At 39.4% G+C, this 16,274-nt stretch overlaps 1 protein-coding gene across 1 annotated transcript in view; it reads right to left on the bottom strand.

Moving 5' to 3' along the window:
• The window catches only part of ITGA2 (integrin subunit alpha 2), a 67,598-nt gene that overhangs the window by 25,458 nt on the left and 25,866 nt on the right, over positions 1-16,274 (bottom strand). Inside the window, exons 3-13 of the mRNA XM_036403732.1 lie at positions 15,225-15,334; positions 14,232-14,323; positions 10,605-10,719; positions 10,075-10,202; positions 8,783-8,931; positions 7,614-7,764; positions 7,012-7,177; positions 5,631-5,704; positions 4,164-4,302; positions 1,426-1,571; positions 584-727 (exon numbers count right to left, since the gene is read on the bottom strand). Of these exons, the coding sequence (XP_036259625.1) occupies positions 584-727; positions 1,426-1,571; positions 4,164-4,302; positions 5,631-5,704; positions 7,012-7,177; positions 7,614-7,764; positions 8,783-8,931; positions 10,075-10,202; positions 10,605-10,719; positions 14,232-14,323; positions 15,225-15,334 (1,414 nt within the window). The remainder of the gene's footprint in view (positions 1-583; positions 728-1,425; positions 1,572-4,163; positions 4,303-5,630; positions 5,705-7,011; positions 7,178-7,613; positions 7,765-8,782; positions 8,932-10,074; positions 10,203-10,604; positions 10,720-14,231; positions 14,324-15,224; positions 15,335-16,274) is intronic.

The raw sequence follows: 16,274 nt of genomic DNA, 5'->3' as shown, positions 1-16,274 counted from the left end.
ATTTCTTAGAACTGCTTTGGGAATACTGTCAGGCATTGAATACATTCACCAAAAACAAATGGCAAATTACTTAGCAAAAGCCTTGAGCTAGGTTTTTCAGAGATACAGCCAACCCATGCTATATTAGCATGAAGCACATTGCCTGACACCAGGACTAGGGCGACACAGAAAGCACCAAGCCCCTGACCACTAACAGTGCTTAGCTACTGCCTTGCTCATTGGCTCCATTTTGGTCTGTTCCAGCTGCCTAATTCCCAGATTACATGCACAAGCAGTTCTGGGGCAAGTTTGCAGCTGCTACTGAAAAGCAGAACATGTAAGACAGCATTGGAAAGGCCTCCACACATCCCTCTAACCAGGAAGGCTTGGCACCATTCATTCCTGCCCTTGTGCCACATCCCAGGATAAGCACATGCTCTGATTCTTGTTAAAAAGTCACGTTAAATATTACTAACACTTTGAAAAGATTCACTAAATAGTGACTTTGAGAATCTGGAGAAGTCAAAGGTCTTTTAGCATGCATGTGGCCAATCTGATTTGTAAGAAATTAGCCCTAAGCAGCGCTGGCTTGAGCCATTTTTACCTTTGTGATGGAAAACATGTACACTCTCCCTTCTTCCTTCTTCAGGTCATTCATAAACATTGGTGCACCCACAAGCAGCACATCTGTCACAGAATCCCTGTCAACATCCACTGAACACACCACACCGCCAAAGTAGGAGCCAATCTGAAATCATAAGCAAATGGGTTGTTGCTGTATGTGGCTTTTGTAAATCATGTTTTAGCACCTGATTCAGAAAACTTATATCCACTAATACTTTAATGCTACTGAATGTTGATGAATTATGTAGCATGCTCCATTGTTGGAAGAATCATATCCTTACACGTATTTCACTATTTCTGTCCCGTAGTCGCTGCTATGGCTTTACCACTCAGCAATAAAAATGCCAACAGAAAATAAGATATGGGAAGTATGTATTTTTTATAATTGCACAGGAAACTACCCAGCCTCTGATCTACTCTCAGATTTGTCTTACAGATGATACCAAAACCAGCTAAAACCATTCCTCTTTTCCAAACAGAGAAAAAGAGATTGAGCTTCAATATCTGTCTTCTGGTGTCATCTACTTCATAACTTGTCAGGCAGAGCAGAATTTACTGAGTGTCTCCTGATTTGAATTGTTGACAGAAGGATACATTAGTTAGATTTGTATATTATCTTTTGCCACTAATTGGATGACTTCCTAAAATACTGTTTAAGAGTAGCAGCTAACCTCATTGAAATAGTCTAGCAGCAGAGAAAAGTTCAAGTGGATTCTAAATGCTTTGAGACAAAGAGGAATTTTCAAAACAAATTGCAATTTACTGCTGGGTCAATAAAAAAAGATCCCTGGAAGCTTGTATTCATGACAAAAATATACTTGCCTGCTCGCCTCTCTGTGACTGCACAATTGCAACATTACCATCACTGTCAACATTATAAACCACCACTCTGCCAGTGTAGTTGGATCTTGGTGCGCCAGCAACAAAATAGACAGAGCTCACAGTTGAGAGAACAGCAACAGAGTAACCTGGGTATAGAAGTTAACATTTAACATATGTGAGAGATCTTTACAACTTATCAGTTGGTCATCCATAAAAGCACAGAGGATGAGTCAATCCGGTATGTTGATTGAACAGAGTGACGATTCCAGATGGGAAGTTATGCTGTCACATATGCATAGAATTTGCAATATTCTCCTGGAGAGAACAATGACACACAGATCAAGTTGAAGCAGGTTTACAGAAAAACACAATAGCTTCGTCTATTCAGTAAAATGTAGACCACAAAAATGTGATGCTTGTGAAGGGGAACACTTGTGAAGGGAAAAAAACATGCAAAGAGTATCCTTTGAAAGAAAAATAAAGAGAAATATGAGATGAGTGTTTGAACAAATCTTCAAACTAGGGAGGAACACCTAGCTTCTGCAAAGTTTGCAGTGCATTTTCCCACAGCTCACTAAACCACAGACCACTGTTTTGAATAGAAGAGGCTACATGAACAGCTTGTCAGCTGGAGGGTTGATTGAACTTCTCTGGACATTTTAATCCTCATTACCATTATTCTAGCATTTATTTGCTTTCAGGAAATGTCATTTAATACCTGTAAAAATGTAAACATGTATTAGCAGTATAAATCTAGCATTAGTACATTAGAATTCTGTGGTTTAGTTCCATCAAATTTATTTTAAGCAAAGAAAACAAAGTATTCCTTTATAAAGTCTACAGTTAAACTCAATAACAAAATGCCAGTGATGGGACAGAATATGCAGACCTTTAGCAAGCTGCAGAACAATATGAGGAGCACAGTCTAAAAGGATTATGCCTTGATCTTTGCATCACACCAGTCTAATTCAGATTTTTTGTTCAGACACAGGGTGAGAACAACTTTTTTGACTGCAAGTTCAATGAGCAACAAAACGAGATTTTATTCTGCAAGTTAAGTACACACCTTCCTAATCAATACAGAATACAATCATTTGAAGTGAGTGGGTGCCATGCAGAGCAGGGTTGCAGAACAATTGAGCAGGCTGTGATGTTCTAGCAGCTCTTTAACTTATACTCTCCCAAACTGGTGAGAGAGAGCTGGTATGGAGAGCTCCTACTGGAGGACAGAAAGTGGAAGGGAAATAAAGGGACAGAAAAGGCAACAACATTGTTCGCTCCAGAAAGATAAAAGTAAATACACTGAAACTGACTTGTAGAGAAAGGAAATTATCTGAGCTTTTGAAAATTATTAAGAAAATTAAGTAAGAGAAAGTCTGAAGAGATCATACACACAAAGGAGCTACTGCTCATTTGCTTGGGTTTAGATTTATTAATTTTGTTGGATGCAAGTACTGCTGAGCCATAGGGGGAAAAAAGAGTATGTTAGTTGCAAAGAGAGCATATTGTTAAATACCTTTAAGAATGAGAAAGTCATAGATGCTTAATGGTAGTAGTAGTAGTAGCATTTTTCAAGGATGAAACAGCAGAGCAGGCATGTTGAAGGTTTACAGAAAGCAGTTCAATGAACTGAGAATACAGACTGGCTTTATTGGGTCACAAAAGCATGTCAAAAATACATATGGAGATTATAAGTAGCATCTCTATTAAGTGGTAGTAATATTCAAAATCTATAAACTGAACTGGAAAAGGCTAAGAAAACAGCAAGCACATATGAAACAACAGAAAGGCAATCAGCTTCTCATCCACATCGACATGAGGAAGGACACTCAAATGATGTAGCAGAAGCAACTCATAATGATCAGTATGATTCACTAAGCAGCCTTTTCAAATCCCATGATTTATTATGTCTCTGTGACTGTGCTGGTTTTGGCTGGAATACAGTTAATTTTCTTCACAGCAGCTGGTGTGGAGCTGTGATTTGGATTTATGCTGGAAACAGTGTTGATAACACAGGGATGTTTTAGTTACTACTGAGCAGTGCTCACCCAGGGTCAAGGCCTTTTCTGCTCCTCACTATGTTCCACCAGCGAGGAGCCTGGGAGGGGTCACAGGGAGTCGGGAGGGGACACAGCCAGGGCAGCTGCCCACCAGTGACACAAATGACTATCCCATTCCATATGGTGGCATGCTCAGTGTATAAAGGTGCAGGAGAAAGGAGGAAGGAGAAAGTAGGGGATGTTCAGAATGATGGCATTTGTTTTCCCAAGTCACAGTCGTGTGTGGAGCCCTGCTGTCCTGGGGATGCTTGAAAACACCTGTCTGTGCATGGAAAGGGATGAATAAATCCCTTGATTTGCTTTGCTTGCATGCTTGACTTTTACTTTGTCTATATCTCAGCCCAGGAGTTCACTCACTTGAACTCTCCTGTATTCTCACTCCCTTTCAGGGACTGACTGAGGGGCTGCTTAGCTGCCAGCTGGGGTCAAACCACAGCAGTGACAAAGACTGATTTTTTTTTTTTCAGCTTACCACTTTGATACTAGCAGGATTTAAAAAAAAATTCAAGTTTTTATTCAATGAACTATTGACTAGTAAAAAATAATCTTTTTGACCAAAAATTCTTTTCACATTCTCAAATAATTTAACACCAATCCAGCTAGGAGAGAACTTTCCAACTTCTTTAATATCTCAATCAAGGTTTCATACATTTCCAGATTTGCATTTCAGCCTCTTACCTAGATATGAGCTATGATTTCTGTCCTGTAGAATCTTCTCAAACACATGGCTTGGAAAGGTGGTGGCTCTGTCTGAAGACTCCTGAACTACTGTTCCACTCCAGTCATAGGCCCCAACTGCACCCAGCAGCAGAACATCCTTTAAAAAATAAAACTCTACATTTTAGAACTACCTGATTTAGGAGAAGTGTGAGCAAAGCTGAAGGTCGCACGCACAATTTCACATCACTGGGTTTAAGGCAGTGATGCAGACTAAAGCCTGCAGGCAGCTGACTGGAGCTGCTCATCGTTGCTCCTTAGGTGCAGGACTTTACTGCCCCATTGAAAGGGATTATCACCCTTCGACTGCAAGAGGATAAGTGACTGCTTTAGCTCCTGTGGCACTGCAACTCATGATAAAATGGGTTTATTTAAACACTGTGGTAATTTCCTATGTCTGTCCACGCTGGGGTTGGGCTTGCTAAGTCCATGTTTTTATACACCCATGATCCACAGAAGGCTGAAGATCACACAAATGCAGCTGTACAAAAAAGCTAAAGCCTCTTTTCTCAAAACAAAAGTGCCAATGAGAGCACAAAAAAGCTGATGCGAATAAATAGTTTAATTCTTTACAAAAGGAGATGTTCTTGAGAAAAGAGTTAAAACTAAAATCCAAATTAGCATGGCTCATTATACAGAATACTTCATACAGAAACACTGAATCTTATACTTGTAAAGAAAAAACAAATATAGTTTAGTTTATTCAAGTTATTAAAATTCTTCACTAAACTGACATACTGTTACAGAAAACTGCAATAAAATTGAATGTGTAATTTTCCTCAAAAAATGCCCATATGTTTCTCATTATTTTTCCATTTCTTAGCATCAACTGCTTCATAATTTAAAACTTCAATTTGAAAATAAAAGGGACTTATAAAATATTATTTCATTCATCTTTAAGAGTTATGAGAAAGAAACAACCTTCTTGTACTTTCAGTTGAAAGCTGATTGAACCACATTTGGATTTTGCAAGGAGAACTTACTTGTTAATCTTAAAGTTGATTAGCACTAAAATATATCTGATTTTTGGTTCTAATTTTTAAGTGAAATATGCCTTAAACAAATATAATTAATTTTATAATTTATAGAGAAATTCTTTCCAGATTTGATTTATTTATATTTTGGTAGCTGTCTACCAGCTTTACAGTATAGCTAGTTACAAACAAGGAGGAATTAAATTTTTCCAGCTACACGAACTCAGAAATCACTGAAAGCATTGTATTAACACATCTCAAAATTAGTACATGAAAAAAACTATAATACAATTATACTTATTAATATAATGTGTAAAAAAATTAAAAGGATAATTTGATATTCTGCTTGTAAAAAGTTCTTAAAATTGGACATTGTGTTTTTATTTCTCTTTTCTTACACTCATGTGTACATATGTTTATCTATTAGTATCACTAAATAATTAAACTCACATACCTTTTTTTGTGAGTAATATGCACTGAAGCCCACCTGTGACATTTCCATTTGAAAGGTATCACCTTGATCAGTACCTGGTAAAACAGATATGCATATATGGTTATCTCTATGTAACCATACAAAATCCAGTCTTGTTGCCTCTGAGTTAGCTATAGAGGGACTGTGTATATCCACAAATTTGGCCAAAGCATTTACAAGCAATGGAAATCAGAGCTGGTAAAATGTAGAAAATTTGGAGGATTCAATTGAGGCAAATTATAAGATGGAGCCAAGAGCCACGCTATAAGTCTCTTCCAAAAAAAGAGCAGAAGAGGATGGTCAAGATGGCTTGAATCAGTTTGCACAGTCTTGCTATTGTGGCTGGTCTCTTTTTGTGTTTCCTAGGAAGTATTACTACCCTGAAATTAACAACTTTAATGACTGTATATTCATAACTTCCAAACAGAAATTTTTATTTTCATATAGAACTCCTAAAAACTGTTGTAATTGTCTTGAAAAATACTGTGAGATCCATTTCCTAAGCTAGATGGATAGGAATTCAGTGGGAGTACTCAGTAAAAAGACCTATTCCCCTGCTTTGAGTAGCTGTATGGGCCTAGCAAAGATTAAATGAAGGAGAAAGAGAAGGGAATATTTCTTCCTGAGCACAGGAAAGTGGCAGACATAAGCTTCTGAGGGAGCTGTGAGCAGGCTACACATCCCCAAGGCAAGGTCCCAATTTAATTTAAATTTAAAAGCTGGCTTTCGGGACAAAGCCAAAGTATCTCTGTGCCACCTCTGCAACACCTTCCTCTGAGCAATACACAGGAGTGTGGGTGGTGTTAGGGAGGGCAACACACAAATTGCATTTTCAGTTCTGTAATCAGTAACCCAGTCTTCTGGTTTGTTTTGTTTGGCTTGTGGGTCTGGTTTTTTTTTTTGTTGGGTTTTTTGTTTGGTTTTGGGGGTTTTTTGGTGGTGTTTTTTGTTTTAGTTTGTTTTTGGTTTTGTTTTAATTTAAAAATAGCTTAGGTTTCACACAGGTGAAGCTCACAAGCATAAAGATACCTTTATTCTTCTGGTTGTAACAAATACATTTGGTTGCAAATGGAAAAACCCCCATACCTGAAGCCCGTGACATTTAGACATTTTCTTTAGCTGGGGAATGCTTTCCCCAAACTGCAGAAATTAACTTAAACCTCAGGCTAATTAGGGGTGGAGTAGCTGGGGGAACACCTGTGAAAACCAGAGCCTACCTGAGCAGAGCGGAGCAGGGAGAAGCCTGCAGCTCCTGCTACCCCTTATTTTCACAAAACTGCACCAAACTGAAGCGAAACAAAATCCTAAGCTCCTCAGCTGGGAGAATCTGATCTAATTTTTTCAAACGCATTGAGTATTTTACCTTCTATACTAAAAATGCGTTCTCCAAGTGTTCCTGCTTCTTCCAGTAGAGCAGCCTCAGATGACACATTGAAGAAATACTTCTCTGTTGGGTGACTTGCAATTCCCTTGATTTCTTTAATTAAGTTTTTAGTATCCAGTTCATGCCTTATTAAGTATCCCAAAACCTTGTGTAAAGAAACAAACAAACAAACAGCAAAATAAGAAGAGAGAGAGAGAGATCATGGTGCTACTCCATTGCTTCCTGTATTATTTTAGCAAATATTCTACATAGTTTAATAAAAGTTACCTTTGTTCATATTACTGAATTGCTTATTAGAGTTCATTCCTATGCAAGGGACCATTCATACAGGAAAGGAACATAAGGCCTGGCAAGGGAGAAAACCACTGAAGTTGCTCAGGCAATTCTAGTCCTGGTTTTTCAGCCAGTGAAAAGACCAGTATTTCCCTCAGCTCAGAGGATTAATTTGGCTTTGCTCCAGTCTCACCAGTGTAACGATGTGTGCATTACATACCACTTTTGTATAGAACATGTACTTTGATACATACATAACAAAACAATCTTTCAAACATGCAGTAATGTATAATTGCAGTATTACTTACAGCAATGCCAAATCTGGTTATATTGTCTTCATTGCATTTACCTATCACTGTTTTCAGGTTGGAGCCATCATGTGATTCGCCGTCTGTCACAACAACCATGACTTTTGTGGCTGTTGGGCGTCCTCCCGACTCAGCTGAGAAGGCATACTGTCTGTTATAAAACATTGGGTTTATCACACATCAATCCATCATGGATGGAACCCAGCACACACACTGTGATGGATATGCCCATCACTGAATTAGAGCAAGTTGCTTCTGTAGTGCATAAGAAATATAACTAAAGAAGGAGGAAAAAAAATATGTAGGGCTGGAAGGACTGGATGGTGTTTCTAATAAAAATGTAAATTCCAGGAAAAACATTTTTTTTTTGTACAAATATTTCTAAATGAAAAGGGGGTTGTATCAGAACTATTAAAGTTTTATGACACTAGGATTTGGCATCATCAAGCTCATACAAAAATGGAACAGAATTAATAATAGGCTTCTCAATACTACTGCAAATATTGATTCCATTGATAGCTGAGCCTGTTCCTAAACCAAATTCTCAAGTTCATTTGATTCAGCATGTATTTTGGCCTAGAGTTCTGTACTTGATAAAACTTCAAAACAGCATCTTCTTGTTGAGATGGACCTGGTTTATATATGTGTTAAGAGTCATAAAACATTGGTTTAAATTTTCCCTATTTTTTCACACTCATGCTGCTGCAGTGATAAACTGACAACAGACAAGAGGTTTTTATTTTCTCTGCAACCAACCAAAGCCTGATCTGCAAACATAAATGTTACTGGGCCCACTGAATCCCTGGATAAACTTTGCTTCTTTCAGTGGTTTTGCATCTTTCCTAAAACCTTGTCCTCTCTGTTTGACGCACTGTCGTGTTTAGAGATCTGTGACATAAAAAGCAACTCTGTTGGGTGCCAGAATTCCTTTAGAGTAGACTTCAACCCAATGGTTAACAATATGCTTTTCAGCAATTCTAGTTTACATATTCCTGTGCCAGTCTGCATGGGACAATGTAAATGTACCTGATGGATTCTGCCTAGTGCCGGGAACCTACTCCAGAGGCCCTGGGCACATGGACTTCCAGCGGGAATGAAGCTCAAGATGTTCTCACTGCCATGTAAGGTAAGTTACAACAGTTGCACAGTAGATCATCAACGCATCTCACCTTGCATTGTCAATGGCTTTGAAAGTATTAGTGAGATCTCCTCCCTTCTGAGATGTTTTCTCCATTGCTTTAACAACCTCATCCTTGGTTTGATATGTATTCAAGTTGAAGACTACTCGGGGATCATTAGCGTACTGAATTAAACCCACCTATGCAATAAAGACAAATGGTGTTAGATTATGATGCTTTTCAATTAGTTACATAGAGTCATGATGCTTACTTATGTGTCAGGTTGGTGTAAAAGGTCTGCAAATGCACAGTTCTCTTTCAACACATATAAAACCAATTAATATTAACATGTTTGAAAAGCAAAGAAAGCTAAAATGCTCTTGCACTTTGTATCATTTGTTATGGACTACAGTATGTTATTGCAAGTGATCTGAAATAATAGACATTAAATGTTTGCTTGGTTACTTCTGGAAGGGCTGATGGATAGCAATAATACTAGGAGCTCTGGGAAAAAAGAGAAGATAGCAATAGTTCTACAAGCTGACAGCACCTCAGTCTGATCTCTTCTAAGGAAGTCCTAAAGGTTAGTTCCTTCACAGCACTGCAAACCCTACTTGTTTTTAATATAGGTGAAGCTAAAAATGTAAGATAAGATGTGCATTTAAAACAAAGGCAAAAAAGAGAAGATGCTAAAGGTGAGGTTCAGATAGAACTGAGCAGGAAGCCTAGCTTTTAAGCACCTCACTTCCAAAGTAGCCCAAGGAAGAAGGCAGCCTTTGGGAGAGAGATTTCCAGTGCCCCAGTCTCTTTGTTCTCAGAACTGTTTAGGGAAAATGGACAACTGTAAAGACAGAAGATGTTTAAAACAAAAAAAAAAAAAGGCAATAAAATTTTCCTTACCATCATCAAATCAAAAGGAAAAAAACCCCTCAAAGATCAGTGAGTAAAGAAGGAGGAAAAGTTCCTGTTTTAAAGATGCAGCAGTTGGAAAGTAAGGGTTGTATGAAAAGTCCATTAAAATCTGTTCTACTTTTATCACATCCCCAAAGGCTATTTTCAACTACTTTTATGTCTAATGTGTGAAAGAGATCTGACTCCCCTAGATAGACTTCTATTACATAGACTTCTATTTCAGTTAATTTATATTTTGGATCAAATTACTAATCCCTTTTGAAATATGATAACCACGAGATAAAATTCCCAACACTGAGTAGGATAACTGTGTAATATGTGGCTTTGAGGTACTGTAGTTACACAAAATCATGCTTGGTTTCCTTTAAAATTGGTTGGTTTAGATTTTGTTTGGGTTTCTTTGGTCTTTCTCAAATATGTCTTTGACTTACCTGGGTCTTGTTAAGGCCTATGTCTAAGCCTTGTACAAATTTTTTCAAAAATGCCCGCACTGCATCCCAGGGATAAATGCTGTTTGACTCATCACAAACCACCACAACATCTATAACAGAGGAACACTCTAAAACAAAAATAAGAAGTGGACATTAAATGCATTTGCAGTCTCAATATACACCTCAGCTAAATACAGAGGTGCATATTTAGGTCTCACACAGGCAACACTTCAGCTCAGGAGGCTTTGCCAGAATGAGAACTCAGTAAGAGCATATGCAGGTTTTAAGCCTGCGCTGGTGCCATGCCTCTGAATACAGAGAATTAAGACCATATTTACATCAGCATCGGATCACAATTTGTCAGGCTTTACATATAAATCTCAAGACTTTGGTTTTGGGACATACTATTTTATTTTTTTTTAAGAAATCAAAATTAACAGTCCCCCACATAGTATCTCTTGATTTTCTTTGATATGTTTTGTTGTTTTGTTTTTTTTTTAATTGAATGTGTTTTGTACACATTGCCTTACTTTGGACAGCTGGAGAAAAGCTTCTTAAGATCTCAAAACTTGGACTGATTTCAGAACAAACTCCTGTTGCATAGTATTGTCTTCCACACTGCTGCGCCCACAAGGGACCACAAGTCTTTAAAAAATAACAACAAAAAGAAACGATAAAAATAACAAATACTTGTCTCACCACATCTACACACAGAACCACCCCAAGCAGGATGACAGCGAAGCTCTCTGGGGTCATGAGGCCGGCCAGCACCGCCCCTCCCGCGGAGTTCCTCAGGGAGTGGAAGGAATTCCCGCCGCCGCGGCCCTCGCCCATCCCGCGCACCCTGCGCTGCAGCGCCAGCGCCGGCCGCCAGGTGGCGGCAGCGCCCCGCGCAGGCGGGCCCGGGGGACGCGCGGCAGCGCCGTGAGGGGCCGGCGGGGAACCGGGACCCAAGCCGGGAACCGGGACCCGAGCCGGGAACCGGGATCTGAGAGGGGCGGGCGGGGACCCGAGCCGGGAGCCGGGAGCCGAGCGGGGGACCGACAGCTGGGAGCCCTCCGAAAGGCTCGTCCCAACGGGAATTCCCCTGGCATCTACAGCGGGGTGAGCGCTGTCTCACTGGGCTGCACCAGCCCCTGGCCGCGCATCCCCCCCGGGGTTTCGTTGGCTTTGGGGGAAAATGGCCCTGCTTCGCTGCTGGAAACAACCTCTGTAAACAGCAGTATTTTCATCATCCTGCTGTCATTTACATCTTCCAACAACTTTATATGTACTGATATCAACCATATATTAAGGCAGTATCTTGCCGTGAGAATACAGGGGGAGTTGTGTGTGTGTGTGCGTTGAGGTGGCAAGTCGGTGGGTGTATTTCCTTCTTAAAAGAAAACATTATAAACTCGAGGAAATAAATATAACCTCTACATAACCTCTCTCCAACTGTACTGTGAGAAATTGTAGTTTCCTTATATATACACTCTGGCTGCACCCACCTTTATTTAGGAAAAGAGGGACTTTTCTCAAGAATAGTAGAGGGTAGAAAAAAGTAATTAAGTTCAAAAGTCGAAAATGAGCTAAATCACCCACTTGGTTTCCCAGTGAGAGACAACATCAAACTATCCTAAGATATTTGACCAGATGGTGGATTTTGCGGAGGAGAAAGGAAGTATATCCACATTATCTGATCTTGAGATAAGTACTTTTTTTAGCTGCTACACGAAGCATGGTTAGTTCTTACTGAAAAGACGGATTTTTAGCAAGGTGAAAGGTACAAAATAAATCATCTATATGGAGCTGGAGGAGGGTTACTGGCCTTTAAAATTAATTTAAAGTTCTTTTTAGATCGGTCTTATTCTAACTTTTTTTTCTGTATTGGTGGTAGTTGAAAACTGTGATGTTAACCTTGGAGGAAAAAGCAAAAATGTTCTAATAATCTTTGTTGATCTTCAGAGGAACAAAGATGGGGGAAATTAATGTTCTAGCACTGCTTAAGTCAGAAATTTAAGATGCATCATTACTGAACCGGAGATCACATATCAAGAACAGATGAACTTGAAAGGCAGAAAGTTATAAAGGGGTGGGGAGTTTTCCTTCAGGACTAACATTAAGAGATGAGGGCATAAACTGGAAGGGGGAGATGGATGACTGCAGGGTGTCTGCAAGCATGCAGCCAGCATACAAAGCAAATATGGTTTAGAGATGTGTGATGAGAACCTGTTGAGTTGCGGAAATACCAAATACACTGTAGAGTGCCTGGGAAAGACTCACATGGAATACAGCAGAGACCAGGTCGTTGATGTTTGAGAGAGACGTATTTTAGAAAGAACATTTCAGCCAAAAAACTCTGTATTTGTTTAGCAAGGCAAAGGAGAAGGGTGGTTTGGGCTGTAAAATAGAGAAGGGAGATTTTACCTGCAGGGAGATGAGAGCTGCTTCTTTCAACTAAAGGCACAGCACTGCCCAGTAAACAAACTGATAAAAATTTAGATGGGAAATCCAGAAAAACCTTGTTAACCATCAGTGAAATTCTTCAGCACCTCTCCAACAGGACTAAGCATGCCTCAGAAAAATGTAATGAGCGTGTGGGAAATTACTGCCCTGCACTTGGAATACCTGTGGGAAGCAATCCCCTGGCATCAAACAGCATCCCGGCAGGACTGGGAGCTGCAGCACAGACATGCCAGCCTGGGTAACACTCCCAAGCCAAAGAGCACAGGGACTGAGCACGCAGCACAGACTGGGACAGGCAGAGGGAAGCTGGGAGAGGCCTCAGGAGGAACAGGAACAGTGAGCTGGGAGGAGGAAAGCCTGAAATAACCTGCAGAGCCCATCACAGAGGCCAGCTGCCACAGACAGAGTCTTGGAGCAAAGTCCTGTCTGGAAGCAGCTTGCAAATAGGAGCAGGCTGTCCACGCATAGGGTTCAATACCTGCCACAACTAAACCATGGGGCTTTTGGTATTTGTTGAGGCTGAGTCACAGATAAGCACCTGTCTCCAGAACCTCACTCTCCTTATGTCAAAAAAGAACTCCTGTTGATGAAAACCTGACTGTTTATGTCTTAGAATTCAACCTGGCTTTTTGTGGTTTTTTTTTTTCTTTTTTAAATTTAAGGAGAATCAATCAATAACATGTGGATCAGGAAATACTTTTTAACAGAGAAGTTCAAATATTATTAGAAAATTCAAATTTCCCTGCATGAGATATTTTAAAACATTCTAGTTATTCATACTGACTAAAAGTGGGTATTCAATTAAAAGTAATTGAAAGTGTTATTCAAGAGAGAGAATAAAATCTTTTAATCAAAGCCTTCTCAAGCCACAAGTCAAGAAAATTACTGTTACTATATTTTGAAGTTATGAATAACTTTACTAATTCCATGAGGACTGCTGGAAAGGTTGGAATTAGACATACTTCTAAGTACTTCATGTAACTACATGTTAATGAATATAATAAATACTTGAATACTTTTGTGATTACTAGGAAGATGCAACAAAAAAATACAAAGCTTAAGGACAGCCTAGAGCTCTTCTCTCTGTATTTTATTGTTTTACTTACGTACTGCACATGGCTACATCAAACTGAAATACACCTACACACCAAGAGTTTTCATGATTATGATTAGGATCATAAAAAACCATATTAAACAGGTATGCACTTCCTTTCAGGTAAGAATTTTGCAGGCTCCAAGGACAGTGGTTTGTGAAATATACCCAGAGAAAATGCATCCTCTTCCAAGCTCACTAACCAAATAAAAGGGACTAGAAATACTGATATCTCAGGAGAACAGTGCCTGTGCAAGTGTGAATGATAGAGGAGAGATTATATAAAGCCCATTGAAAGCACAATCAGAACTATGCAAGACTACCTTAAATAATTTAATGGTGGAAATATTCTTGCCTATATTGTCTGACTTGAATCACTGAGACATTAATTAGGATGTTTAGATAAACAACAAAGGAGAGACTTCACAATTTTTCCTGCATTAATGATACATTCTACAATTGATTTTGGACCCTAGGTAAGTGCAGTGGGATGTACTAATCCATGCTGCATAATAAAATACATTTAGCCTGCACTTATGAAAATATGTGGATAATTCTGGTTTCTTGATTCTCTTTAGAAGTTTCTGTGTGTACTCCATATGATCTTGATACATACCAGAAATCCTCCATTTTTTGAGTTCTGTATCAGAGTCAAGCCAAGGTTCATGTCCTTTTTAATTTCAGTCACATTTGGAATATTTATTAAAGCTGAAATAAAATTAAATTAAGTAATGACAGAATAATAGATAAGGTGTAGAATCAATTTACTAAGTTAGAATTAATTTCAAAAACTTGATTTTTCATAATCTAAGGTGCCTTTTCCAAATGTCTGCATGCAATTCTGAGATAAAAGAAACAAAAGCCAATCTTTGGGGAAAAAAAAATTTGCTAACTATCAAATATAGACATCAATTAAGTATGGCCATTTAGAGTATCTGCCCTCAAGAGAGCTGAAGGCAAAAGAGAGGAAGAAAAAAATCTACCTATTGCATGGTTTTGGCTGGCTGAATAGCTGCAGCTGAGTAGCTACTGTTACATTCCTCAGGACACCAGACTCCTCTGATCCAGTATCAGGCTTTAGACAAAAAACTGGAAGGGCCAGCGGAGGGCAGAAATTATCTGCACCACAAATAAACACAAAGGAGGCATCTCAGCACACCCTGCTGCCTCATATTTTCACTGTATCCCAACCTGAACTCCATTTTATAGCTACTTTACAAGCACAGACACACACCCCTACCTGGTTTAGGGAGGACAGGGACAGGCACTTACCAGCATGGAGCCCTGTGCCCACCAGCCACTGGCTCTGGGACCCACAGTGCTCCTGCCCCTTGGTAAGGACTCCAGGTGCCCCAGGGGGTGACACTGAGACCCCAGTGCCTCCAGCAGCTGGCACTACCTGGCCTGGGTCCAGTGGCAGGCACCAATTTTTGCTGAGACAGACACATGTCTCATCAGCACTGAGGCCTTGCAGCACACACACGCCTTCACAGAATCTGAGATTATGCAGACTGCTAGTTAAGAAAAGTTTTAATAAGGTAGACTGGCCTCATACAAACACAGGGAAAAACTTAACAAGTGTAGCAAGACACTGTTAGTAAGAACATACCTTGTAAATTCAATTTTTTGCATGTGGTTTTGGAGACACCAACAGGACATGCATATATATCTCCAGTTCTGTTTGCAGGATAGCCACTCCAGGGTGAACCAACCAACAACCTAAAGGAAAAGGAACTTGATTATGTCCATAATGATACTGAAAAAGTTTAGCAGCAGCATTGCATGGCACACTATAGGTAACAGGTAGAGAAGCTCTCATGAGCGCCCAAGGCATTCAGGTGTAGGAGACTTCTCCAGAACTGTTCAGAAGCTTTACTTGCATGTCAATACACTGCACTGGATTCACCAAGGACAGCTTTGGTGGAGAAGAAGAATGGGAGAGCCTTTGGGGCTTCATCTGCCTCCAACACATGTAGCATTTTTAATGTGACATTATGTCCTAGCTCAGAAGAAATACAGTGAAGGTTCTAATATATATAGACACATAAAAATGTACAAATATATATGTTGGGGATCAAGATGCATATTACTTATTGTTCTATGAGTTAATGGTTAACTGATTCCTTTTGGGTTATTCTTTTAACTGATAAAAAGCATTTTCTACAGGATCTACTCGGCAACAATAAAACACTTATGTCTGAGCTTGAGCACTACCACACCTTGATAACACTGAGTCAGAAAGAAAATACTGCAGGTGGTAACAATCTGCTGCATAAAGTCTGTAATCCTGAACAAGAAAATTAATACTTATGATAATTTTGCCTGCAACACAAAGTGATTTATGTTCTCTGACTCATTTGTTCATCTGCCATAAGATTTCCCCCCAACATCTGCCCCTCAAGACTCTTAATTTTTATCTGAAAGCCTTCACAAAACTATTTAGTTCACCTTCTTGGAATACTGCTTAAGAACACCTCTCTTTTATCAAAAGTCTCTAAATGATGATCTCAAGGGTTATTAAAAATAAAGCAGATTATTGAAAAGCAGGGATTATGGGTATTTGCTCCAGCAGCAACATGACTTTATTTTCAAACAGAACAATCCATGGTAGTAAGTAATGCATTTTGGAGATTGTAGGAAGACAAGCAATGGAGCCCCA

This window comes from Molothrus ater, chromosome Z (assembly GCF_012460135.2).
Source record: "Molothrus ater isolate BHLD 08-10-18 breed brown headed cowbird chromosome Z, BPBGC_Mater_1.1, whole genome shotgun sequence".
In the NCBI taxonomy this organism is placed as follows: Eukaryota; Metazoa; Chordata; class Aves; order Passeriformes; family Icteridae; genus Molothrus; species Molothrus ater.
The sequence above is the reverse complement of the archived record's forward strand: the minus strand, read 5'-3'. Positions and strand labels throughout refer to the sequence as shown.